This window comes from Balaenoptera borealis, assembly GCF_965194805.1.
Source record: "Balaenoptera borealis genome assembly, chromosome: 15".
NCBI classification, from domain to species: domain Eukaryota; kingdom Metazoa; phylum Chordata; class Mammalia; order Artiodactyla; family Balaenopteridae; genus Balaenoptera; species Balaenoptera borealis.
The window spans coordinates 29,097,404-29,125,210 of NC_138871.1; the positions used below are offsets into that span (position 1 = coordinate 29,097,404).

General features: G+C 46.4%; 1 protein-coding gene and 1 pseudogene across 6 annotated transcripts in view; both read left to right on the forward strand.

The window, feature by feature from the left end:
* Positions 1 to 27,807, forward strand: part of SFXN5 (sideroflexin 5) — a 118,090-nt gene that overhangs the window by 41,954 nt on the left and 48,329 nt on the right. For all 5 annotated transcript variants that reach the window (XR_014234648.1, XM_082356404.1, XM_082356403.1 and 2 more), the window contains exons 6-9: positions 980 to 1,005; positions 18,450 to 18,503; positions 19,512 to 19,568; positions 20,912 to 20,977. Coding sequence is in view for 4 of the 5 variants with exons in the window: in XM_082356404.1 (XP_082212530.1) it covers positions 980 to 1,005; positions 18,450 to 18,503; positions 19,512 to 19,568; positions 20,912 to 20,977 (203 nt within the window). In the remaining variant the exon portion in view is untranslated. The remainder of the gene's footprint in view (positions 1 to 979; positions 1,006 to 18,449; positions 18,504 to 19,511; positions 19,569 to 20,911; positions 20,978 to 27,807) is intronic.
* On the forward strand, positions 17,184 to 17,674 carry LOC309611667 (cytochrome b-c1 complex subunit 7 pseudogene; annotated as a pseudogene). Its single transcript has one exon. The product of its transcript is annotated as a cytochrome b-c1 complex subunit 7 pseudogene (transcript).

Sequence of the window (27,807 nt, forward strand, 5' to 3'; positions counted from 1 at the left end):
CGGTGACCCCTGCTTTGTCGTGAGGAACTGCAAGGCGGTGACGGCTCTTGTAGCTGCGGCTGTAGGTCCTCCCCAGTGCCTGCGTGGGGCCATAGCAGGCTCTCCTCCTGAGACTGGCTTATTCTGCGATTCTCTGATCAGTCTTTGGGCCTCTCCCTGGAGGGGTGTGGGTAGGAGAGTGGCGGCTCATGTGTACAAATATGCACACGCAGGACACCAACCTTTGCTCTAGACGTAACCCATGCAAGTGTGTTCCCTGCTGCTGGGCCACCAGCTGACTGGCTGCCGTAAGTTAGCGGCTGGGACAGGAGGATGCCCACCTACAGCAGGGAGGCTGGGGGAGGGGGCCTTGCCATAGCCTGGGGGCCCTGAGCCCTGGGGAGACGGCCAGGGCCCAGCTGCACTTCATGCCAGCCCTTTCCTGCTCTGCTGAGGACGTCCAGCTGGGGCCCTAGAGAGTCAAAGAGCTCTGGCACTTAGAGGCACACATCTCAGGTGGGTAGGGAATGTCCTTGCCAGAAATGGTCATGAGGCTGGGAAAGTAAGGGTGTGTTTTAGAAAGACAGGCTGAGGGAAGGAGGAGGACATCGCAGGGCCTCCAGAGACATTGTGGTGAGGCTGGCGGGGCTTCGTGCCTCCCGGAGGAAATGGTGGGAGGACCACCAAGTGCAGAGTGGCGGCGCCCCTGCCGCGGGCGCCTCCTTCAGGAATGGGGCCCTGGCTTTGGGGGCGAGTGAGGGCTGAGGGGAGCAGAGACAAGGAGGTTGGGGGACACAGGGGAGCCCTCTGTCTTGGGGAGGGCTGGGCTGGGAAAAGGTCTGGGGCTAGAGGTGCCTCCCGCTTAACTGGCCTGAGCCCTCTCACTGGGGCCACTGCCAAGACCAAGGCCAGAGGTCTCTCTGGCCTCCCAGTTGAAAGGCAGGTGGGGCAGAGTCAGGTGGGATTATAAAACCCGACTCTTCTCTCTGTCCTCTCACAGGTTACATTCCTTTTGGGACGCCAATTGTAAGTATTACCTTCAAAGGGCTTTCTTTTCTAAAAAAAATTTTTAATGTATAACTTTACATCGCTGTTCATAAATATTTGAGTTGTTGATTTAGGATAAATTCCTGGAGGGGACTCACTGGAGAAAATCTCATATATTTCTTTTTAATTCTCTCTTTTTTTTTTTTTTTTTTAGAAGTTTTATTTATTTATTTATTTATTTATTTATTTACTTATTTATTTATTTTTGGCTGTGTTGGGTCTTTGTTTCTGTGCGAGGGCTTTCTCCAGTTGCGGCGAGCAGGAGCCACTCCTCATCGCGGTGCGCGGGCCTCTCACTGTCGCGGTCTCTCTCGTTGTGGAGCACAGGCTCCAGACGCGCAGGCTCAGTAATTGTGGCTCACGGGCCTAGTTGCTCCGCGGCATGTGGGATCTTCCCAGACCAGGGCTCGAACCCGTGTCCCCTGCATTGGCAGGCAGACTCCCAACCACTGTGCCACCAGGGAAGCCCCTCTTTTTAATTCTCTTGATGTTTATTGTCAAACCTCTTTCCATAGAAGGTGTGCCAATGTACACCCAACAGGGCCTCAAAGTGCCTTCATTCCTGTATATTTCCCATTCCAAGTATTGTCGTTAATTAGGACATGCTGGTTTGATTACAGGGAAGTTTTCCCAGAAAGCTTGGGAAGTCGGAAAGTAAGGGTGCCTTCTGAAAACTGGAAAATTCAGCATTATTTTTGTTCTGTTTTGAAATCAGGATTAAGCTTACTGTTAATCTTTTTATATTGGAGTAAAACAAATGTACAGAAAGGGTGCATTTGTCATAAATGTACAGCTTGATAAGTTTTCACAAAGTGAGCTCATCTAAGTAAATATCACTTAGATAAAGATACAGTGCATTACCAGCATCTCAGATACCTCTTATGTACCCCTCTCAGTCACTAACCTCACAGGGAACCACTTTTCTGGCTCCTTCATTATATTCTCATTTTGCCTGGTATTGAACTTTATATAAATGGAGTCACTTATATAAATGTACTTTTTGGGGACTTGGCTTCTTTCACCCAAGTGTTTATGAGACTTATTGTTATATGTAGTATTAGCTTGTTCTTTTTCATGGCTGTATAATATTCCACTGCTATAACTATATTGAAATTTCTTTATTCATCCTACTGTTGGTAGACATTTGGGTTGTTTCCAGTTTGGAGTTTACAACAACATGCTTTGAACATGATTGTACAAGTCTTTTAGAGGATATATATAGAGATACACACACGCACACATACACCCACACCCCTACACACATCCTCTTGCATTGTACCTAGCAGGCTAAAGAGATAACAACTAAATGCGGGATGTGATCCTAGAATTGGGATTGGGATCAGGGCAGGTGTATGTGGAAAATGGTATTGCAGTTTCTTATAAACATACACCTACAATGTGAGCCAGCAATCCTACATTTAGGTATTTACTTCAAGAGAAGTGAATACATATGTCCACACAAAGATCTATATATAAATGTTTATAGTAACTTTTTTTCATCTTAGCCTAAAGCAGGAAACAGACAAGAATGACCAACAGCTGTTAAAACCACTAAGTGAAAAACTGATTGGGAACAGGATATTTACCTAGTCTGAAAGTTTCCTATATATTTCATAAATATCATTCATTCTATGCTTATTAATTGGCAGCCTCCTGTAAATAAGAGTCTTCCCTTCTGCCTCCCACTTTCTTGTTTTTTAAAACTATCAGTATGGTCTTGTATATTTTTTGTATTCAGTGGATAATAATTTACTTTTTTCATTATTCATTTTTATATACAAATTGTGCCAAGTTTGACCAATAGAAACCCTTTAAAGCAATTTCAGTGTCCATTTGACATGTCTTTTTTATGCTATGAGTATGTACTTCAATACTTTCTGGCACAATGTATGGATATTCCAAACTCATCTTGTAGTTTCTCTGCCCCATTTCTCCAAAGAGCCCTGGTTCCTTTTAGAGGGGAATGGTATTTAGAAACCAAAATCTGGAAAGTTAGGTGTGCTCACTGTTACTGGCGTGTCATTGTTTCTAGGCCCTCTTAGCAGACAGAGCTAGGACATACAACTTTTTAAAAATCATGACTTCATACTAATACCTCTAATTCCAATCCAACATCTCAGAGTTCTTCCCCTCCTTCCAGTCTATATCTACATCTTCCTTCTCCCTGAATGAGAATACTACAACAATGTATTTATTCAGTTACTAAATCTTATATATACAAATAAAAGAATTTCAGAATTGCTACATTAATGCCACTCAAACATGTATTAATCCCCCCCTTCCCCCCGGCCAAATGTATTAAGTAAAGCTTGAGATTTCTTTGAAGTTCTTTTTGTCCATTGAATAGATCCTACTGAGAGTATATAGTCAGAGAACTGTGTTCAAAAGTTATTTGAATTAAAAAAAAAAAGTTATTTAAATTAGTTATTTTCTTCTGTGTGTATATGTTATTTATTTGATATACAGTTAGGTTTATTCATTTCTATTGCCATTGAATTTCAGATGTTTCCCCATTCTTATTGATTTATTTTGGGAACTATATAAAATGTCAACATAGTTCAAAAGTCAAAAGCTATATAAAAAAGGCATAATAAAAGTCCCATTTCCCTCTCTATCCCTTCTACCTCCTTCTCACCCATCCTGTCTAAGTAAATAATTTTATCCTTCCTATTTCTTTTTGTAAAAATATGCAAATACAAATACATTTCCCTTTCTTTTTTCTATAAAAGTTACCATACTATATAACCCTTTTGCGCAATGTTTTTTTTGCTTAATGACATATCCTGGAAATCACAGTGTATCAGTTTATAGCTATCTTCCTCATTCTTTTTTTTTTTTTTTTAAATAGCTGCGTAGTAGTATACTACATGGAAGTACCATAATTTATTCAACTATTTTTCTACATATGGACATTTAGACTATTTCCATTATTTTGCCAATATGAATAATGCAAGAATAGTCTTGTGCATATGTGTTTTGATATTGTTGGAGATATATCTTGAGGGTAACTTCCTAGCTTCTATGTAAGGACTAATTAAATAGACATTTCTGGCAATACTGGGCAAGAAAAAAGAGAGAAGATACAAATAAAAAATACTAGGACTAAAAAGTATAATAATTACAGATATAATAGAAGTTTAAAAGATCGAAATGCATTGAACAATCTGGGGCAGTAAATTTGAAGACTTAGAAAAAATGGATACATTTCTGAGAAAGTACAGGTTACCAAAAACTGCCTAGCAAGAGGAAATATAGAATTTGAAAAGACCTGTAAATAGAAAGAAATTAGATCAGTTGCTTAAAATATATACACCAAAGAAGTAACAAACAAATCAGAAATCACCACTAGGCTCCCATGATCTTTCAGGTGACTACACTCAAAGGAATAGCCAAACTCAATCTTTACAAAACTCTTTAAAGAGAATAAAAAAAAAGGAAATATTCCCCAATTCATTTATGAGGCACTTTGAGACCAATACCAAAGAAGTAAGTATAAGAAAGAAAAATTATAGGCCAGTATCACTTATGAAATTACACATAGTCTAAATGAAATAATAGCAAGTTGAATCCAGCACTGTATTAAAATATATCAAAAAAGATTTACCAAAAATGGTAACATTAGAGAATGTATTAATATAGTTCATCACATTAACAAATTGAAGGAGAAACATGATGATCTCAGTAGATACAGAAAAATCATTTAATAAAACATAACTCCATTTATAATTTTTTTAAAAGAGAAAGTTAGATCTAAAAGGGAGCTTCATTAACTTAATACAGTATCTGTCAAAAAACAAAAAACAAAAAACAAAAAAAACCCCAACCCCATAGCAAGAACCATTCTTAAAGATGAATCAGATAAAGGTAAAATCTTAATGTCTGGGACACGGTAAGAATGCCTGATAGTAGTGCTTCTATCCAGCATTTTCCTAGGAGACTAACAAGTACAATAAGACATGAAAAAGTAAATGACCAGTATTAGGATTGGAAAGGAAGAAACAAAATTTTTCATGAGAATAGGCAAACTATTGGAACTACTATTTTATAAGATTTCTGGATATAAGACAAGTATACAAAATAATTGCTGTATGCCTATAAACCTATAACAAACATCTAGAACATGATATTTTTTTTAAAAAGAAAGCATTTATAATAGCACTTAGAATGATAAGTTACCAAAAATAAATTCAAGAAAGGATGTGCAAGATCTTTATGGAAAAACTTATAAAACTTTATTGAAGGACATTGGAGATCTAAATAAATGGAGAAATACATCACCTTGGGTGGGAATATTCGTTATCATGAAGATACCCATTTTCTTCTAATTATACTCAATAAAATTCCAATCAAAATCTCAGCAAGATTTTTCATGGAACTTGACAAGTTGATACTAAAAATTATGTGAACAAGCTAAGGGCCAAGAACGGCCAAGACAATTTTCAAGAATGAGGTGGTGGGACTTCCCTGGTGGCACAGTGATTAAGAATCCACCTGCCAGTGCAGGGGAAGTGGGTTCGATCCCTGGTCCGGGAAGATCCCACATGCCACGGAGCAACTAAGCCCGTGTGCCACAACTACTGAGCCTGTGCTCTGAAGCCCGCGTGCCACAACTACTGAGCCCACGCCCCGCAGCTAATGAAGCCCGCGCGCCTCCAGCCTGTGCTCCACAACAAGAGAAGCCACCACAATGAGAAGCCCGTGCACTGCAACGGAAACCCAATGCAGCCAAAAAAAAAAAAAAAAAAAAAAAAGAATGAGATGGTAAGAGGAGAGTCACCCCACTAAGTAGTATAAGACAGTTTGGTTTTGGTTTGGGGATAAGCAAATAGATCATTGCAACAGAATAGAAAGTCTGGAAACATGCCCATACCCATATGGAAGCTTGATATTTGACAAATCAGTGGAGAAGAAGGATGGACCATCTAACAAATGGTGCTACCTATGTGAAAAAGAAATAAAGTTAGATTTCACCTCATACACAAAACACATTAAATATGAAAAGAAAATATTTGCAGCATTGTTTATAATAGGAAAAAAAAAGGAAACCACTGAAATGTCCTTCAAGAGAATGGATAAATATTCATGATTTAGTCATGCAATGGAATACTTAACACAGGAAAGAAAATAATGAACAGGGCTACATTTATCAATATTGATAAATCTCAAAAACAATGATGAATGAAAAAACAGTAGCAGAGTAATAATACTGTCTGATGTCATTTATATAATGTTTTAATACGCAAAGCAATATTATATATATATTTATGGGTATATTTTTCAAGGATCCATAAAAACATTCATGGAAACACTTAGCAGCAGATTCATGATACTACTTACCTCTGGAGAGAGAGAGAAGGCAATGGAATCTAGCAGAACAGGAGGTGCTTCATTTGTATCTGTTATGTTTCATCTTTTAAAAAGATAAAATTTTCACAAAAATTTGATAAAATGATAAGATTTGGCAGTATGTGGATATTCATTGTAGTATCCTCTAGACTTCTCTGTATGCTTGCAATGTTTCATTTTATACATATATTTTAAATATATATCAACATGTATAGGGAATATCATTCTCATCACTATCCTTTTGTAGTTTCCCTGAAACTTCTACATTGTTCTGAAATATTCTGAGAAAGTATTATGTTTCCCCCACTGTAATTGTGTGCGTTTAATTTCCTTGCATTTCTTATAGTTTTTGCTGTATATATTTCAGTGCAGTGGGGTTTGGTGTGTTCATGACATTTTTATCTTCTTGATGTTATAATCTCCACCTTCCCACCTCTCTCTCTTTCTTTCACGCACACACACACACACACACACGAAATATCCCTGTTTCATTGAATTCTATTTGTCTATTGTTGTCTTGAATTCTATTTCATCTCATATTAATATTTCTATTCCCATTTTGTTTATTTGCCTTGTAAATTATTGCCTACACATTTATATCAGAGTGATATTTAACTTCTGTGTATATGTCACTCGTAGACAAAATTGAGCTGAATTCTACTTTTCTTTACCCAGTTTGAGAAACTCTGTCTTTAACTTTAATAATTAATGGAACGCATTCATATTTATTCTGCCACTGGTTATTGTGAGCACTTATCCCAGCCATCAAGTAGTTTGTTTGTTGGTTTTCTTATCAAGTTTGTTATTGTTTCCATTTATTTTCCTGATTTGTACTAGAGTGGTAATTTTCATTGGTCCTTTTGATTTCTTAAATAGTTTGGAAGGGGAGCATACTAATCCTCTCTAATTACCATTCTCCTATAATATTTTATGGAGAGATTTCGCTGTATCTACCTTATCAATATCAATAATTGAATAGTAAATAGGACCTCCCCAACCCTACCCATAAAGGAAGAGACTTTTAGCATACCGTTTTACCTTACTCTCTACTCTACCATTTCACCCATACACACCTGTCAAGATTTTGGAAATAATCTGGAATCTCACCAGTTTTTTGAATCCTTGCTTAACACCTATATTAAACTTCACAATTTTTTAGGCTTTTCGTGTGTGTGTGTGTGTGAGTGTTCTCTATGTTTTGCTAGAGTACTTCTTTGAATAATATTGAGTGTGTGGGCAATACTTTCTGAGTCCTTGCATATCTGAAATGACGTTTTTTCCCTCTTATACATGAACAATAGTTGGCCTGATTCTCTTTTTCTTTATGGGTAAACCTCCCCCATTCCCTTTGGGATCTTTTGGTATTTTTTCTCTTTATCTTTGGAGTGCAGAAATATCTTTAGGATTAAAAAAAAACTTCTCCATGTATTTTATAAAATTATACAAGTAATACATGAATATGTTCTTTGGAATTCAAAAATATCACCAAGAATTTTTTTAAAGAATATTTTTAAAGTTATACAAGTAATACATGAATATGTTCTCTCAGCTCAGAATTCAAACAATGCAAAAAAAAAAAAAAAAGTAAGTTCCTCCGACGACCCTCAACTCCAAATCTATTCCCAGAAGTAACCTCTGTGAGAAGTCTGGTGTGAACTTTCAGGCTTTTTTCTAGGCATTTGCAAAGATATGAATCATCACTAAAAATTTGTTTTTAGATAGATATATTTTATAAGTAAAAATACACTTATTTATCTGCAAATAGCTTAATTACACTTAGCAGTTTGCCTACATAAGGATCCCCTCCCTCCCTTCCTTCCTTCCTTCCTTCCTTCCTCCCTCCCTCCCTCCCTTCCTTCCTTCCTTCCCTCCTTTCTTAGTTTTTCCTGCTGAGTAGCATTCTCTCCCATAGTGATGGATTTAGATTGTTTCTGATTATTTGCTATTAGAAATAACAGTGCTGTGAAAAATCCTTATAAAGTTCTTTTTGCACAAGTATGATGATTTCTTAAGGGCCCATTCCAGAAACTGAGTTTGCTGTGTAAAAGGCAATGCACATTTCCCTGAACACCAAAAAGATCTCACTTCTTTTCATATATTTATTGGCTATTTACATTTCCTCTTCCGTGAATTAGCTGTTAACATTCTTTGTCCATTCTTCCATTTGCTGTATTTTCCTAATTGATTTGTAAGCATTCCTTATATATTTTGGATATTAATCCTTTGAATTATATATATTGCAGATCTCTCTCCCAGCTGTTCTTCCTTTACTCTCTGGTGTCTTTGTTGTAGAAAAGTTTTAAATATTAATTTTTAAAATATAATGATCTTTCCTTGGATTGAGTTTTGAGTCTTGTCCCCACTTCTCACCTCCATCTCCTTTATTAAAATAACTAGATTTGTGAGATTTGTGTCTGGGAATCAGTTCTTAGATGTATCTATCAATTCTTCTGTTTTCATTTTCTAATTTATTCATTTTTGCTCTTGTTTTTATAATATCCACTTTTCCTCTTTGATTTGTTTGTGGCTGGTTTTTTAATCTTTTGCCTTGAATTTATTCTTATTTATTCTCATTCTTTCCTTCTAATGAAGCTGTTTAGGGCTCTGAATTTGCTTCTGAGTATATCGAATACTTGGCTATGTTTAATACGTTTTCATATATAGTGATCTATGTTTTTATTTTCTAAATAAGTTTGAAATTATAGCTTTGAATCCTCTTTAGTCTGTTAGATAGTCAGAAGAATGCATTTTAAATTCCAAATGACTGGGTTTTAAAAGGATATATTCTTTTTTTATTATTTTCTAGTTTCTCTCATTTTCAGAGAGAGTGACCGCTACAATTTTGCCATTTGAGATTTATTATGGTTTTCTTTGTAGCTTAGTATATGATTATATCAGTTAGGAGTAGGACCACTTGTATATAACAAAAAGTTCAAAATAACAGTAACTTGAACAAAATAATTTATTTCTCTCTCATACCAAAGAATTTTGGAGGTAGGCAGATCCCCACAGTCATCAGGAATCCAGGCTTCCATTTTTCTACACCATTCTCAGTGCTGCCTTCTAGTGTCAGTCACCTCATAGCCCAGAATGGCTGCTGAAGTTCCAGTCATCACAGCCACATCCCAGGGAGGAGAAAGAAGGGAGAAGTAAAAGGATGTACCTCCTAGCTGAGTCATTTCCCTTTAAGTAGTCTTCTTCAAAGCATCACAGAACAGTTCTGTTTATATTGCATGTAGAACTTAGCTGGATATATAGTCAATCCCTAATTATAGGGATTCTGTTAGTGAGAAGGAAGTGAAGAATAGCTATAGGTAGGCAAACAAGAATCTGCCATAGTAATTTTAATAAATATTCCATCAATGCTTAAAAATAAAAAGATATATCTTTTGGCAGTATCATCTCTCCCAAGCCAGAGAAGTTGAGTTTGGGGCTTATTCCTCATAAGAGGCCAACTGGACCCTTTCAAAATTAATGGCTGCCATCAACTGGGATAAACTAGCTAACCCAAGGGATGCCAGCACTGTGTCTAGTTCACAGGTGTTATTGAGGACACCCCATATTTTTCCACTCTCTCCTCTTCGTAAGACAAATCAATCACTTCAGGGTCACTATGGCCTTCTAGGCATCATGGGAACTTGGGTGCTGATCCACTCCCGTGTTGTTCAGGGGTTTACTGCTGAAGTAGACGCTGTGAATGTCCTATCAGGACCAGTCCTCTCCCAGCCTGGAGCAAACATCCCTCAGTGGATAAATGTGTAGAATGTGCGAATAGGAATCCCGGGAATCTGAGATCCTGTATGAACACTTGACTGAGGCGAATGGGCAGCATGACCTGGGATGGCCTCAGTGGCAGCCAGAGCCAAAATGACAGGCTCACCTAGCCTCACTTCCTAGCCCCGAATAGTTGTATTCCAGGATTCAGAACAGCTGGGCCAGAGGCCAGGTCCCAAGAGGAGCCACTGGTCGTGGAGAACCTGTAGCCTTCCATCCAGGCACTTTGACGTGGATAAGCAATGTGAGGACTCGTTGGTCCCACTCCCTCCCGGGGCCACTGCCTCGCCCAGTAAGGAGGGAGCACTGTGGCTGTCCCGGCACTTCCACCCGAGGCCTGGCTCCCACCAGCCACATCAGCTCCCCTAAGACCCTGCTGTCGCCGGGTAGCGCTGAACATCTCAGCAAACGCCTGGTCTGAAGGCGAGTGAAGGTTCCAGTCCATGCCTTAGGGAAGCCCCTGCTGCGATAGAATGGGTAAGAAATATACACATGCAGAAACCACTAAAATGCTTACCAAAATAGAAATGGGGTGCCAGCGAATGTGCTAGAACTGGGTCCCTGAGTGATAAAGGGAAGGAGTGAGTAAGGCTGGCAGGTGCCTCGACTAAGATGCTTCTGGAAGCAACATCTAAACTGCCTCCTGCCCGGGTGAGCATCCCTGACTTGACCCCCCACGCTGTTGTCACCTTGCCTGAGAGTAACCCCGCCCCTACCCTGCTCACTCCCAGAGCTCAGGAGAAACGAGCTGGTTTTTTCCCAGAAGCTGGTGCCAGTTTAGTCAGCAGATTTCACAGATCTACTGGCACCCATGTAGTGTCTTATTTTAAGCTTAACATTTGAAGATGGAAACTTTTCCCCCTTTGATGTGTGGCAAAGAGATCCCAATTTATACATAAGCATGGCGGCTAAAGCCAGTGCACCACCAAGGCTGTTCCCGAGGCTGGTGCAGTTCATGGCTCCTCTTTTTCAGGTACCTTCCCAGAAGAACCCCACCAACCGTGGTCACTTCTTATAATTGGCATCTCAGTTCCCATGTTTCCACTGAGAGGTGTGCAGCCCTGTCCTCTCCGGGCATGTGTGGCTGGGGAGAGGCGGGGCCAGGGTCCTGGCCCCCATCCCGTCCTCTCTGCATTTCCCCAGCTGCCAGCCTTTACCCTCGGCTCCCATAATGTCTCAGGGCAGGGAGCTGGGTTTCTCTTGTGGGCCTGAGGTTCTCCCAGGTGACATCGTGCCTCCCCTCTCAGGCCTGAGCTCCCTGACGCTGCTGTCTTCCTCTCCCCTCCCCCTGTCATTCTGGAAGTCTCAGAACTCAAGGCCAGAACCCCCCTATCCAGCTGGGAGACTGAGGAGGGCAGGCTGGGAGCATCCTGTCAGTGAGTCCAGAGGCCTCGGGTTATGTCCAAACCAGGTTTCTGTCTTGGGACATTTGGAGCTTGGACTCTACTCTGAACCCTCTCATTTTAACACTGCAGATGATCGTGTGGACTTAGAAACCCCATTTCTCCAAAAGTGCTGGTGTAAGTCAAGTCATCTCTGTGGGGAGGAAGGGTGGACCATGGAGGGTTCACTTATGTGAGGATTTGGCTGAGTCCCAGGGCCTTTCTGACACCTTCCAACCCTCCTCGTCCCAGACTCGGATACCAGTCATTTTGGCTTAATTTATACCATCCAAGAGTTGTTGCTCATTAAGCTGGAATTGCCAGTCAGGGACAAACATTCATTTGACAAAAGATATTTTCTTTAACTGGTTGGGATCCTTTAAATAACAGCACCCCTAATGCACCGAAGTGTTACTTTTCAGATCATTAGCTATATAAATCAGAAGGTGGAGACAAAGTAGAAGGAAAAAACAGGCAAATTGTTGAGTTCTGGGGCCCATGGAAGGTCCTTTGCAAAGTAAGAGGAACATTTTAGAATTGAGTGAGTCAGTGTGGAGGAAAAGGGTATGATGCCAAAGGACTGTTGCTTTGCCAGCGAGGACTCCCAGGTATTTGAGAAGTGAATGTCATCTGGTCTCACCCCTCTGAAGCTTCTGGAAGCTCTCAAGGAAGATAGAATTTAAACAGATATTTACTACTGAGATGAATACTGCAAAGAAGGCAGGCAGGGTGCTGAGAGAGCATATAATCTAACATCATGTTGAGGGCCAGGGCAGGCTTCCTGGAGGAAGTGACAACTAAGCTGAAAGCTGGAGGATGAGGAGGGATTAGCCAAATGGAGATGGGGTGGAGGGTGGCAGGACCAGTTATTTCTGCCATTATTTTGCCAAGCAAGGCAATTCTGTACCCTGTGGTCTTCCTCTGACTTAAGTTTCTCCACCCAGTTGTTTTGGCACACACCCTGTTTCCCCTCTGGATTTTTAAAATACTTTTAAAAAGTCTTCTTTTCTTATCTCTAAGTCACTTTCTTATGGGGTAGGGGGTTGCTCAGTTCTGAGTCCCAATATCACAGTGCACAGAATTGTGACCAGAGGCCTTGCTTCCTTGTCCTTGTCTTCAACTGTTCGTGTCCCAGTTCTGGCCAAGTAGATTGAGATATTTGGTGGTGCCTCTCTCTCACACTGAGACCTCATCTCTCTGCAGAGGTTAAAACACTCTGACAACGGAGGCCTGAAGTGAAGATGTGAGTTTTCTTGTGAGCCAGTTGCCATATGGGTGCAGTTGGCCCCATTCCTGATTCTGTCCTGAGACGAGGCTCAAACACAAACTTCCCTTCTTCCTGGACTAGCCAGGGAGGCCGCAGAGTTGGGCCAATGGTCACCAGGTGGAGTGGGTAGATAAGCTAGGCTGCTCAGGAACCAGTATCACTAGGGAAGATATAATTCAAGGTGCATTAGTAATGGTAAAAAATTTTTCTCAGGGAAGATAGCATATTCACTCTTCATATGTAGTAATCCCTGTATCAATCAGCTCTTGCTACTATAGTGCTGTGTAACAAACATCCACAAAATGTCAGTGGCAGCCATAAGCATTTGTTCTTAGGGATCTGCAGTTACCCAGGGTTTGGCTGATCTAGACTGGGCTTGACCGAGGCAGTTTTGCTTCTCACTGCAGGTCTGGGGTCAACTGGGAGTCAGCTCACCCAGGCTGGACTCTGCTCCTCACATCTTATCCTCGGATGAGGACGCTAGTCAGGACATGTCTTCTCTTGGCAATGTGAGGAGCACAGAGGGCCAGCAGAAACATATGAGGCCTCTGAGGCCTGGGCTTAGAACTGGCACACTGCCACTTGCTCCCACATGCCATTGGCCAAAACAAGTCATATGGCCAAGCAACACCAAGAGCATGGAAACAAATTCCTCCCCTGGCATGGGTATGGATGCAGGGAGGAGTGAAGAATTGGGACCAAAACTCAATCTGCCCCCCTCTCCAAAGGCCAATAGCCTCATGCAATCAGACTTTAATAAAAGGACGAAGAAAGAGATGGGTGACGGTGGTCATTGTCACAATCCATCATGGATCTTTTCTCTAGCCGAGAATGAATTAATGTTCTTAATAATGAATTAGCAGTGTTCTTCCAGTGTGTGGTGTGGGCCCAGCTTTGTGCTGAGTGCTTTGGGGGACATCAGAGAGAAAAGCCCTAATTCTACCATCAGGAACTCACTATCCTTTATGGGATAAGCCTTGTGTTCAAAGACAAGACTGGGGCTAAATGATGCTCAATTGTGAATGTAGACTGTGGAGTTCAGAGAAATGAGAGACCAGCAAAGACTAGAAAAGAATGAGATAGAAGGAAAGGAACGATACTAACATTTAACAACACCTAGTGAGCACGTGCTGCGTGCCAGACACTGTGCCAAGTTCTTTCCACACCTTACTTCCTCTCTTGATCATCCAGAGAGGTACCAGGATTGTCCCCATTTAACAGATGAAGAAACAGAGGCACAAAGAACTCAAGTAACTTGTGTGTGGTCACACAGCCGGTAAGTACTAGAACCAGGATTTGAGTCCAGCTCCTCCCACCACCAGAGCCTGAGCGTTGATCATCAGGGCCCATGACCGGCCACCCAAGGGGAAGGGGAACCAAAGGCAGACAGATGTGCGGAGAGGACAGCTGCCAGGGGTGGGAGCTGTGGAGGGGACCCCAGTCGTGTTATGAACTATAAATGGGAGCAAAGATAGGATGTGCGATTTGGCCGAGGTCCTGCAGCAAGATAGGGTGCAGGCTGGGCTGGGAATTCTGGCTGTTGGCTCTCCTTCTACGTTCCCTGGTCCCAGCCGCTTTCTGGGCTCTCTCCACCCGCCACGCGGCCACGCCTGAAGCGTCTCCTTGGAAGAGGTGCAATCCACTGGCATTGAAGCCGGCGGACTGGCTCCCTCTCTCTATTCATCTCTTTCCTCCTTTCCCCTGCCATGTTCTGGAAAGGGCAGCGTGAGGGAATGTGGGCAGGTTGCAGCAGAGATATACATCTGAGAACTGAAGGAACATTTATTTTTAATTTAGACTTAAAAAGAAAAAAGGAAATTATAAAATATCTGCTCTTGCTCCTGGGATTGTGCAGATGGTGCTGCGTGTTGCCTAATAGGGAATGGGGCTGGCACCTGCGTGCTCGTGGCCCCACCAGCCTGACTGTAGGACCTGGAAGGCAGGATCCCTGTTCCTCTTGCCTCAGCCTCAGATGGCTCCCTGGGACCCCATTTGGCCAATGTAGCATGGTGGTCCGCTGCCTTCTCACCTCACCCTCCCCGGACTCCCGTCTGCTGATTTCCTTAATAACCTCCTTCAATGAAGCCAGTCTCTCAGCTGTTCCTGCTCCCACGAGCACACACGTGCACACCTCAGCTCCATCCTATCGCCTCCTTTGGCAGATAGCCAGACCTCTCCCTTCCTGAACTCCTGCTTGGATGTTAGAATTTATCAATTTTACACACACCCAGACAGCTGTTTAAAGCATCTTGTCATTTTCATGCCCAGGAGTTATAAAGGGCATTCTCATACATGTTCCTGTTTGGTCCTTGTGTTTATTGTGGTTAGATGCTATATAGTCATCTCTTCTGGTAATCTCCACTGGGAGCGGTATGGGACTCAGTGCATAGAAGATGCTCGAAAATGGGCATAGAATGTGACTCTTCTTTTGTATTCAGGCAGGTGATCTGGAGAAGGAGCCCCTAAAATCAGAGAGTTGGGGCCCCCAAGCCAGGAATCAGGAGACCTGACTCTTTCTCTAGCTTGCTTTAAAGCCTTGGGCAGATCACTGAATTTCTCTAGTCTCTGTTGCCCCATTTGCAAAGTATAGAAAGTAATCTCTATTTTGTCTGAGCCCCAGAGTTTTTTTTTTTTTTTTTTTTTTAGGGCATTATCATTTCTTTTTTTTTTTTTTTAACATCTTTATTGGAGTACAATTGCTTTACAATGGTGTGTTAGTTTCTGCTTTATAACAAAGTGAATCAGCCCCAGAGTTATAATAAGGATCATGGCAAATGACATAAGGAGAAGTGCTTAGCAAAATCAATCAATCAATTCATCTCTTTAAGAAAGCATGCGGGGTCAGAGGTCCCCAGCATGGACATCAGGCCCGTGTTTGGGCAGAAGTTAGGGACAGGAGGCTGGTCAGGTTGGCCAACAAGGTGAAAAACTCACTGGTTACACTTTGTGTGTGTGTGTGTATTGCATAGCCTGGGTATTAGTTTGGTTTAGTTTAGGGCTACGGTTTGTTCTGAAAAAAACTTGATATCACATAAAAAAATGCATGCCACAAGAAAAAACAAGTAAGATGACCTGGCCTGGGCATCTTGACAGTCAGTGCAAAGAGGGACACAGTTGAGTGCCCAGTGTTTGCAAGACAGATGCAAACCAGATGTTCAGAAGTATAAATTTCTGATCCTGAGACCAGAAAAATTTCCTCCACGTGGATTCATGATGGGGTCCAACGTAATGAGCAGTGAGTGTCCTGGACAACAGCTGTCTGGTAAATACGAGTCCCATGGGCCACATCTTATGACGGTCCTGGTGACCCAAGCACTGTTCAGGGGGCGCAAAGGGGATTGAGGGGGAGAATACAATGTAGTTCATAATATACCAGTGTTATATAAACCAACGGATTAGGGGGAATGATGTGCTGAGTTCCCAACAGTGGAAAACAGCTTTTATTTCCTCAGGCTTTGTGAGGCAGTCAGACATGCACATGTGTATACATACATCCACATGCATGCAAATGCACACACACAAATTCAAACACACACTTGCAGGCTCATGCTGTCTGTTCCCAGCTTTAGGCCTCTCTAGGCTCAGCTTACTCTCTATGGTCTGGCTCCTGACTGGGGCGCTAGGATGAGGCCCTGGGTCCCCTGGGGTTACTTCTTGGCAGGACTGGTGGGAAAATTCCCTTTACAGACGATGGGACCATCTGTATTGACTTCACACCTACTACCTGGAACCTGAGAATAGAATTTAAACAGAGACAGGACCTCCAAGGTCAACCTCTTCGCTCTATAGGGGAGAAAGCTAGAACCCCAAAGGGGCATGTCTTCTGCTGGAGATCACACAGGGATGGAGCCTAGGCTAAGACCCAAGGTCTCCTGATTCTCACTCCAGCACTCTAAGCTGTCATTGCAAAGAAAAATCAAGTTGGGATCTTGTTTTGGGGAGAAGAATATCATAAGGTAATTCTTCATTGGACTATGGAATGGATTTACATTATGTAATTTTATTCAAACTGATACGGGCCAATAAATATAACTGTGTGTGTGTGTGTTCGCTGTTTTAAAACATTTTAATGTTTAAAACATGATTTACTAATGCTGCTAAGGATGTCTAGAATTTGATTTACTGCATAGAATTGAATGTTTACACATTCCTTACAGAAATTCTTGCCAAAGAGCCATTTTATCTACAAGAATAATAAATAAGTCAATATGTGGATGGCTGTGCACATTTTTTCCATATACAGCAGCACTTGGTAGATGTTATTTTGCACACAAGCACTCAAAAGGTAAATTTGAGAGACACACATGGATCCCCAAAGTCTAAGATTTGGTCAGTGTCAAGATCAGGCAATTAATCTTGACTTAAACCAAAAAAACAAAGTCACTGGTCTCGGGTTAAAATGGCGAGTAGGCCTGCCGTTGCAGCATCAAGCAAGTGGCTGGAGGGTATTCGAAAATGGTATTACAATGCTGCCGGGTTCAATAAACTGGGCTTAATGCGAGATGATACGATATATGAGAATGAAGATGTAAAAGAAGCCATAAGAAGGCTTCCTGAGAACCTTTATAACGACAGGGTGTTTCGCATTAAGAGAGCTCTGGACCTGACCATGAGGCAGCAGATCTTGCCTAAAGAGCAGTGGACAAAATATGAGGAGGATAAATTCTACCTTGAACCATATCTGAAAGAGGTTATTCGGGATAGAAAAGAGAGAGAAGAATGGGCAAAGAAATAATCATGTAGTCTAAATCTGGATGCAGCTATCCTAAAGTATTTTTATGAAGTTGGTTAAACCTGAAATGTACAATGTAGAACTATCTGGGCTGTAAATGTATTACTTTAAATAAATCTCTATTATAATTAAAAAAAAAAAAAAAAAAACAAAGTCACTGAGTCTAGGTCTTAGGTGATATTTGGGCTTTGGGACTAATGGATCCACACTTATGTAACCAGACTTGGTCATATGTGTGTATTTGTTCATTCATTCGCACATTCAACAAATACTTATTAGACATCTATGTTTCATTCAACAGCTTAAACATAGTGTAGGTGTTGCTTCATGGGGGCCCAGAGATAATATATAAATTTCCCTACTTGTCTTTGTAAAGCACTTAAGGCCTTTGAAATGATTCTTATTGAATCCTCACAAAAATCCTATTGGATGGCTAGGGTGTGAAGGAGCCGGGTTAGCTGGGTGGAAGTAAAGGCATTCCTTTTGTTTGCTGGTTTGTTTTTATTGTTCCCCTGCCCACCAATTACGAAAATATGCATGTCCACTGTTAAAAAGAACACAGAAATATTCAGAAGAATGTGAGAAAGTACCATGTTACCCGACCTCCAGGGACATCTACCTGCTGTGCTACAGATTTTTTTCATGCCTGGAGATATGTATATGTATGTGTGTTTGTGTATGTGGATATATCTGGTGAGATTTTTTTTTTCTTTATAAAAATGGGATTATGTTGTCATATAATTCTGCAACCAAGTTTTTTCATCATACATCATCTCACTGTGGGCAGTAGTTTGAATATACTTATCATACACATCAGTTTGTACAGATCCAGCTCACTTTTGTTCGTGGCTGTGTCATTTTTCTTTGCAAAAGCGTAGGGCGTTTCTTTTGCCTTCTTCAGCCTTTTCTCTCTCTCTCATAGGTGGTTGGTCTTCTCTTGCCCAATCAGACATTGGCGTCCACTGTCTTCTGGCAGGTAACAGTTTCCCTGCAAGCAGAGGGCTCCTGAAGGGGGCACCCAACAAGTGCTGGTTGGAACACCCTGCCCCAGTGTCTCCTCTCCATCCAGGCCCCTCGGGGAAAGTCACCCCACTTCCTACTCCTCCCTAACCCAGAAGCCACTGGGAGAAACCCCAGGACTTTGGGCCTGCAGCCCAAGTCTTGGGCCATTACAGGTGCTCTGACTTTTGCACAGAGGTGATGAGGGCTGGCGGGTGCCCTCACCTGGATGCTTGTCCCATGGCCAGTGACCTTGAGCCCTACAGCCTCATTTTGACATCAGACTTACCCAGATCTGTGGGGAAGGTAATCCACCCCCAACTCCAAGGTAGTGAGGTGGGTGAAAAAGCATCACGGACCCTGGTCTCTGCCCTTGGAGACAGTCTGGGGCATGGCTCTCTGAAAACAGTAGAAGCTCGGTATGTATCTGTGTAGAGAGAGAGGGGCAGGAAGAAAAACCTGTCTGTCTTCAGGAGAAAATGTCAGAGTCTTCCTGAAAAAAAAAGCTCCTAATAGTGTCTGTGTCTGGGCTCTGCGGGTGGTGTAGGGCACTGGGCTGGGGTATTCTGAAAGAGGCTCAGAGCTGTCGGGCATTCCAGGGGCTTAATGACTGGCTTCTGTCCAGTCATTAATATAAAAAGGGTGATGTGGCAAAGGCAGTGGGGCCCATCTGGGGCAGTGAACACCAGAATTTTGGGAGAGGTGGCCATCTCTGGACTGAGATGGATAGCTGGCCTGGGTGGGACCAGTGTCTTGGTTTGCCAGGAACTGAGGGGTTTCCCGGGACCGGGGCCTTTCAGTGCTAAAACTGCACCGTCCTGGCGAACCAGGATGGCTGCTCACGCTAACTCAGGGGATGGATGGAACTACCGTGAACTACACACCCGTGTCTTTCTGGAGGGGTGTGGCCTCCCAGGTCCAGGCCTGCTTCCAGGGAGGTGACCACACCTTTCCTGACTTCTCCTCTCCCCCCATTGCCTTTCAGTGGCTGAACCAGAGCCACAACGCTTGTGTCAACTATGCAAACCGGAACGCTACGAAGGTGAGCATTGCAGACCACCGCCCGGTGTCAGGCTTCAGGCTGGGGTGACCCTCTCCCTCACTACAGTGTGGCATGCCACCATCAGGGCTTCTGCTCTGGGTTTTACTGCCAGGCCTTCAGGAGGGGCCCCGCTGGGGAGGGGCTGCTCACGTGAAGCGACGGAGGCCCAGGACGTGGGAGTGTGGCGTGCGCGGCCGAAGGGATGAGCTCCGCTGGCTTCAGAATTCTCCTTGGGCAGCGCTTATACCCAGATCTTGGATCAGGACAGCATCAGCCACGTGGGGACTGACTTCCTCTAAACTTCCTCCAAGCTTGCCTGGAAGCTGCCTCAGTGCCCCAGGACTGGCGGCTGCAAAGCTAAAGGGCTGCTCTTGAGGGTGAGGGGTCTGAGAGGACTGGCACGTCCTCCCCAGAGCCCCCTGCACTCCTGGGACGAGCTCACAGTGGAGGTCCAGCCACCCTTCTCTTCTCTAGGAAGCGGCTGGGCCCCTGCTTCGCTGGCAAGGCTGCCTTTCCCCTTGGTCCATTCTCCCACATTTCCGTCCAAAGGCAGCAGAGCAGAGGAATCTAGCTCCCCTTGGGGGGCTGTCAGTTTGGGGAGGAGAGGGTCTGGACATTTACAACTTTGGTGGGGAGTGATAGGGGAGTTATGAGCTGTCCTGGATGGTAGGAACTTCAGGGCCTGATACTCTGAGGACCTTCGCCCTCCTCCCATCTAAACCTTCGACCCATGCCTTGCTCATGCTTCACACACACACATCTCTGCTTAGATGGCTCCCATTCACCTTAAACCAAATACCTCCAGAATCGCTGTCGTAGTTCCTCAGATCTTCCTTAATTTTCCGTGTTGCAACCTGGGATCCATTTTCCCGTAGAAATATTTAGCAACTGTCTCCTACTGGCCTGGAAGCCCTGCATGGGAGAACCAGCCAGGCTGTGGCCACCTTGACACTGCCATGTCCCCCGAGAAAATGCTCTGGGTGCCAAACAGCCCACTTGCAACATTTAGCCTTCCTAAACTGGGTCTGCTCGCCCCAGCCGTAAACGGCCCACTTTGGCCCTTGCTATTTTCTACCCGCAGCCAGCAGTGTCTGCCAAGGACCTTTCTAGAGCAGGGCAGAAGGGCCTTCGGCGTCTCCCCGGACATAGCTGCCCCGTGTTTCCATGTGCGGAGCTGCGTTCAGGGAGGCCTGGATCCCTTTGGCTTCCAGAGGCCTTCCTCCTTCCCTGCCCCTCCAGGCTGGGGGGCAGGACTTCCTCTTGCTGGTTGGGGCCGTTTGCAAGGGTGGAGGGTGGGAGCTTGGGACACCCAGTGGGCCTGAAATTCTGTCTCTGTCTTCCAGCCTTCACCTGCATCCAAGTTCATCCAGGGCTACCTGGGAGCTGTCATCAGTGCCGTCTCCATCGCTGTGAGTAACCCCACACTCCCCGCCCCCTGAGCGTCCTCTCCATCCTGCTGCTCTGTGACTGCCCCACCCAGCATCTCGGGCCAGACCTTATCTGAGGGTCAGGGCCGGGCAAGGGGCATGGGAGACAGGGTTTCTGGGTGGGGGCCATCAGGGCCGTCTTCCTAGGCAGAGAAGAGTAGACCCTGGTGACGCTTTCATAGAGGGAGAGCACAGGCCAGTGCTCCAGGTTTGGGAGAGCAGGCGGGGAGGTGAGGCAGTGCCCGTGGGCCACGCGAAGGGCTGCACACTCCAGCCGGGGGCAGGATGTCTGCCCTAGAGGGGCCCGTGTTTACCCGGCACCCTCCTCAGAGGAGCTGGTCTTCATGCAGCCGATGCAGGAGTGGAGGGGCTCTTGATCCATCCCCAAGGTTGGCCCAAATGTCAGCTCCCCTTTGCCCTTTGCCTGAGTTCCCTGGGTCCCCTCTTGGTGGCCTCAGTCATGTGGTCACATGTCTAAGCCTTCCTGGAGTCCTGTGAATTCCTCAAGACAGGGGCAATAGGCTCATTTTGAATCCCACAGGGTTTTGAGAATATAGCAGCTACTAAGTAGGGGAGGTTTATAGACTGACTGTGTGAGGGTGTAAGAATGTATCCCAGGTGACACAGCAAGGGGCCTGGGACAGAGCCAGAGGAGAAGCCCAAGCTCCCGAGACCTTGGCATGTTCATCCCACCCTGTACCTCCATCTGGTCCTCTCTCCATCCTGGCTGGGTGGTCTCCTATAGCCCGCTCCAGAGGTCAAAAGTCGCCTCACAACTTCATTACACGATAAATACATGTAATTGGTGAGAAAAGTAATTAGGAAATACAAATTAAAAAAACATTCACATATAATAAAAAATTCACATCTAATAATCTTTTTGTAAAACCCACTTTCTCATCTTTCCCATGTCATTAAATAAACGTTGTAGTTGTTCACGCCTGTGTACTAACACATTGTACCTACTGTGTACCATCATTTATTTCACTGCTCTCCTAAGACAGGGATTTGGGGCTGTTCTGAGATGGCCTCGTTTACTCTGCTCCCATGTGGACCAGGTTCACCTCCAAACAGCTGTTAGGTGGGGGGGGTCCCCACTTCATGCCCAAGATCACTCTCCTTCCCTGAATCCTTATGTCTTACCCCAAGCATGAAGCCAGAATTGCCAAATCTATTTAGATCGCTCATCAAGAGACTGCTAACCCCACCCTGGTGGTCCTGCAACCCAGCATGAGACTTCATTTGAGGGTCATACAAACTGGGGATCTCTGATTCTGGGGGGTTGCTGGCCAGCATCAGGGGCTCTTGTGAGAGAGGAGAAAGGCTCTGTCGCCTCCTTCCTGCTCCTTATGACAAGAGGAGCCCATCACTTTGCCTAGTTTAGCAGCTTGAAAATCCCATGTTCCTTCTTGGAGATTTAAGGGACGGTGTGGAGGAGCTGGGAGGAGGAAGGCCCACGGGGAGAATCCCGAGCGGCCTTGGTTCGGACGCGCTTGAGTGGAGGGGAGGACCGTCCTGCTGGGACATCCTCCTCCTGCAGGCCTGGGGCTGCGGGGACACGGCTTCCTCCCAGGGCTCCGGGCTCTCTGCGTCCGCAGTCCTCACTGTCCCACCCTTGCGGTCCTCAGTCATTCCATCCCAACTGCTTCATAAGACCAGAACCAGCCCAGCTTGTGGGTTGGGGGTTCTGTTGCCCAGGCTGCAGAGTTACTGGGGGCTGGGGGCCCTCCAGGGCTCTCAGAGCCACGGTCATACCCGCAGGGACGGGGACTCACGCTGGGCTGTCATGGCCCCCAGGGCGTGTGCCTTGCTGGGGACACCCTCCTTCCCCCTCCCCACCTAGCTGCAGAGCCCTTCCAGGAGGTGTTTCCCCAGCCATGCCAGCCCCAAGTCTTAGAAGCTTCTGTCCTTCTCATGCACTCACTCAGTTACGCCCCATGTCCTGTCCACTCATTGTTCTACTGGATTTCCAGTTAACCAGGGACGGGCCCTGTGTCTTCTCCCCCACGGAGGAGGGTGCGGAGCAGTGCTCCATAAATACTTGTTAATTAGGTTGCTGATCGATTGCTGGCCTCAGGAGGCCCCTCTGCGCTCCATCCGCCCGGGGCTGCGTCCCTCTGCCTGACGTCTGCGCACAGTGAGGGTCTAACTCCGGCAGATGGAGTGGAGTTTCTGACTTGGAAAATTTGCAGCTTGCTTGCTTTTCTTTTGTGTGTGTAAATCACAAAACCTCCAAAGAAAGAGGCTTTATTTTATTTTCCTTTCCCTTGTTCTCTGGAAGCCCAGGCCCCGCGGCCTCATTAACTGATCTCTGCTTCAGTTAGTGACAAATCCCCCCCCCCCCAGGGTGAGCCTGTTAGGAGGAGATGACCTGCAAACAAGTGTCACGGCCCCAGTGGTTGGCCCAGTTCTGGTATTAATTAAAATGAGTCCCTACAAGCAGGTGGTGTGGATGGGGGCTGACAGGCCAAGGGCAGATCCCAGGGATTGAGGACCCGCTGGAGTAGAGGCCAGGCCCTGGGAGTCCAGCCTCCTCTCCGGACCCGGGAGAGCCCTTTCCCCTCTCAGAAGAGCCCCTGACCTTGGGCGGCACCCCCCAAGAATCAGGGATCCCTATGTGCGCCCCTAACTGCAGTCTCATGCTGGTGGCAGGACCACCGGCAGGGGGTTAGCAGCCTTTTGGTGAACCCTCTAAATAGATCTGGCAATGTCTGGTTTCTTGCTCGGGAATAAAAAAGAAATTTCGTCTTAAGTTATTTTTGAAATCTAGCAGTTTGCTGTCTTTTAACAAAGGAAGTTCTGTCAGCGCTTGCTGTGCTTTAGTTCGGGCTTTTGTGTTGAGCACGTCTGTGGTCAACCCCGCTGAGCCCTGACTACCAGGGGGAGACCCATTCTCTCCCTTCGGGGGTGCAAGTGTGCCGGGCACTTTGCAGGTGCTGGGGGGTCGCACAGACCGGTGTGTCCTTCAAGATGCCGAGAGGGGAAGCTGAGGAAACTCTGTGTGTCACCAGAATTATGATGAGGTGACTTGGGTGAGGTGGGACCCAGGGGAGCGCCCCCTAATTCACACAGGGCTGACTCTTAGAAGACAGACTGGAGAGAAGCGAAGGCAGGGTCCGGTGCTCCAGAAAGAGGGCACAGCACACAAAGAGGCACGCAGGAGAAGGAGAGCATGACAGATTCCGGAAGCTGTCAGAAAGTGAGTGTGGCTGCCGTACCAGGAGTGATGGCGTCGGGGTGACGCGGAAGCGGGAGGGGGCGAGGTAGTGGGGGCTGGTCATGAATCATCATGGGTGCCTTGTCAGGAGTTAGGAGAGCCATGCCAGGAACCCCTGCCTGGGCTCAGGGACCCCGGGGTGTTGCAGGGGGTGCAAGCAAAGAGGGCTGGGGGGAAAGTTGTGGGGGGGGTGGCCGGCCCAGCAGATGGACCACCCTTGTGGACACGGGGTCCTGGATGAGAGTGGACTTGGGGCTGGAGAGGAAGGCTCAGGGCTGAAGTCCCACATGAACGGTCAGGAGCTGGATGGTGGAGCCAGAGTATGAGAGTCGCATCCTCAGACACTTCACCTTCAGCCAGGTCCACGCTGGCCGAAGACTTTCCCTGTTGGAGAAATGCTGACCTCTATTCCTAAAGGGCCTGCACCCTGGAGGGTCCTTTCTGTATAGGATGCAGTGACCGTGTGTTACGCTAGACAGCAGGGCACAAGGAGGTATCCCAGGGGATCCCCGGGCTGAACCCCTCCCCCTCCCAGCTCCCATTGCTTGTTGGAGCTCCATGTCCCTGTGATAGTCAGGCTGGCAAATAATCATAATGGCTAACACTTGTGGAGTGCCTGCAATGTGCCAGGCACCGTTTAGATGTCCATCTCCTAAGGCACACCCTGAGCTACACCCTCAAGCACAGAGCGAGCCAGGTGCAGTCTTGCAGAAAGCCCAGGAACCAGGTACGAAGGTGGGTGGAAGTGCAACCCCTCGTTACTCTTAAAGGGCCCCTCAAAAATGTTCTCCCGGTCCCCACTGTTCTCAGGGTACCTGGGAGGGACTTGTCTACCAGGGTGCGTGGTAACAGTTCCTCCAGCTGGAAGCCAAGAACACTGCTTGGCTTTTCCCACCTTCTCACGCCACAGGGGAGCAGGAAGAAAAATGTGTCCTTTGTCAGCAGAATAGTGTCTGATTAAGCCAGCTCTGTCACTGACTTCACCTCTGTGCCTCAGCGTCCTCATTGGTGTCCTCACCTGGTGTCTTCTGTGGTCCAGGGTGTAGCTCATGGTGCCTCCGTGGTCCAGGGTGTAGCTCATGGTGCCTCCGTGGTCCAGGGTGTAGCTCATGGTGCCTCCATGGTCCAGGGTGTAGCTCAGGGTGCCTCTGTGGTCCAGGGTGTAGCTCACGGTGCCTCCGTGGTCCAGGGTGTAGCTCACGGTGCCTCCGTGGTCCAGGGTGTAGCTCACGGTGCCTCCGTGGTCCAGGGTGTAGCTCAGGGTGCCTCCGTGGTCCAGGGTGTAGCTCATGGTGCCTCCGTGGTCCAGGGTGTAGCTCAGGGTGCCTCCGTGGTCCAGGGTGTAGCTCACGGTGCCTCCGTGGTCCAGGGTGTAGCTCATGGTGCCTCCATGGTCCAGGGTGTAGCTCATGGTGCCTCTGTGGTCCAGGGTGTAACTCATGGTGCCTCCGTGGTCCAGGGTGTAGCTCATGGTGCCTCTGTGGTCCAGGGTGTAGCTCAGGGTGTCCTCCCTGATCCAGGGTGTAGCTCATGGTGCCTCTGTGGTCCAGGGTGTAGCTCATGGTGCCTCCATGGTCCAGGGTGTAGCTCATGGTGCCTCTGTGGTCCAGGGTGTAGCTCATGGTGCCTCTGTGGTCCAGGGTGTAGCTCATGGTGCCTCCATGGTCCAGGGTGTAGCTCATGGTGCCTCTGTGGTCCAGGGTGTAGCTCATGGTGCCTCTGTGGTCCAGGGTGTAGCTCAGGGTGTCCTCCCTGATCCAGGGTGTAGCTCATGGTGCCTCTGTGGTCCAGGGTGTAGCTCATGGTGCCTCCATGGTCCAGGGTGTAGCTCATGGTGCCTCTGTGGTCCAGGGTGTAGCTCATGGTGCCTCTGTGGTCCAGGGTGTAGCTCAGGGTGTCCTCCCTGATCCAGGGTGTAGCTCATGGTGCCTCTGTGGTCCAGGGTGTAGCTCATGGTGCCTCCATGGTCCAGGGTGTAGCTCATGGTGCCTCCGTGGTCCAGGGTGTAGCTCACGGTGCCTCTGTGGTCCAGGGTGTAGCTCACGGTGCCTCCGTGGTCCAGGGTGTAGCTCATGGTGCCTCCGTGGTCCAGGGTGTAGCTCATGGTGCCTCCGTGGTCCAGGGTGTAGCTCATGGTGCCTCCGTGGTCCAGGGTGTAGCTCATGGTGCCTCCGTGGTCCAGGGTGTAGCTCATGGTGCCTCCGTGGTCCAGGGTGTAGCTCATGGTGCCTCCGTGGTCCAGGGTGTAGCTCATGGTGCCTCCGTGGTCCAGGGTGTAGCTCAGGGTGTCCTTCCTGATCCAGGGTGTAGCTCAGGCCCAGCTACTCTTCTCTGAGCCTGATGGAGGTAGGAGGTCAACAGCCTGAGAATCCAGACCAGACTGTTGTCTCACTGCTTTCACTCTGTGGGGCTTCCAGGTTGGAGGGCCCATGGTATGGACCCTGTATCAGAATCTGAAGTGTTCCAGAAGCCTGCAGATGGTGATGCTGGCAGTGGCAAGTCTGATGAAAATATCGGCTTCACATCTATTCTGGGGAGGACAAGTTGTTGTCCCTTCCTAGATGGAAGGGGTCTGATGTAATTGGCTTTCTAGCAGGTGGCCAGCAGGTTCTTGTGGGGAATGGTTCAGGGGTCAGTGTTGGTCACTATTGCTAGCAAAGAAGCCACACAGCTGCAGCTGGAGCTGACTGGTGTGTGAACCCGTGCATAACTCTGTCCTGGCTACCTTGGCCCTTTGCTCTTGAACCAGTTGCCAAGTGACAGTCTGGTTGGGGTTGCAGGACTGTTGACCTCCATAGAGGGTCAGGGCCCACTGGTTGTTACCAAGAGTTTATTCCACAACGCATGCCCTCTGGTGGGCATTTTTGGTACCTCACAATTCCTTGACCTGCCCCAGCCCTTGCTCCACCAGGGCCCACAAAAATCCCTGACCACATAGTTATATTATTATCCACCACCCAAGAGTAGATCCTAAATTCTGACCTCATGCCATCCCTCCTTTCAGGCATGCCCCTTCCATTGTTCTCCAGGGCCCCTTGGACCCCCTTATGGCAGGTGCCAGTAGAGTCTGCAAAGCCAGCTGCAGACAACCTGGTATTTCATGCTTCTGAAGCCTGCCGAGTCCCCCTCCCTTCTTACCTGGCTGCATCCTACTCTCCCTTAAGGCTCAGTTGGGCATGCCCTTTCTCAGAAGCCTTCACAGCCCTGGGGGGCTGCCCCCTCAAGGCCCCTCCTCCTGGCAGAGTGGGTGAGCCATACGCCCAGGTGACCTTAGACCTGTGCATGCAGCATCTAGCCCCAGAGAGCTGTGCTTGCTGAGGAGGACAGCAGCGGCTGCATAAGGCGTCTCCTTCATGGCTCTTTTTTTTTCTGCCTCAGAAATCAATCAATCACTTGATTTATCTAGAAACATTTATTAGGCACCTACTCATTTCACCAGGCACCAGAAATTCCGTGAGGAATAAGAGAGTATACACGGTCCTTGTGCCCAGCACTTAGAGCCTATTGGGAGAGATGGATATTTAGTAAAGAGTCCACAGGTAAAAATATTTCTGTGCAATTCTGTTTCTCATAATATACATGTGTTACTTTGACT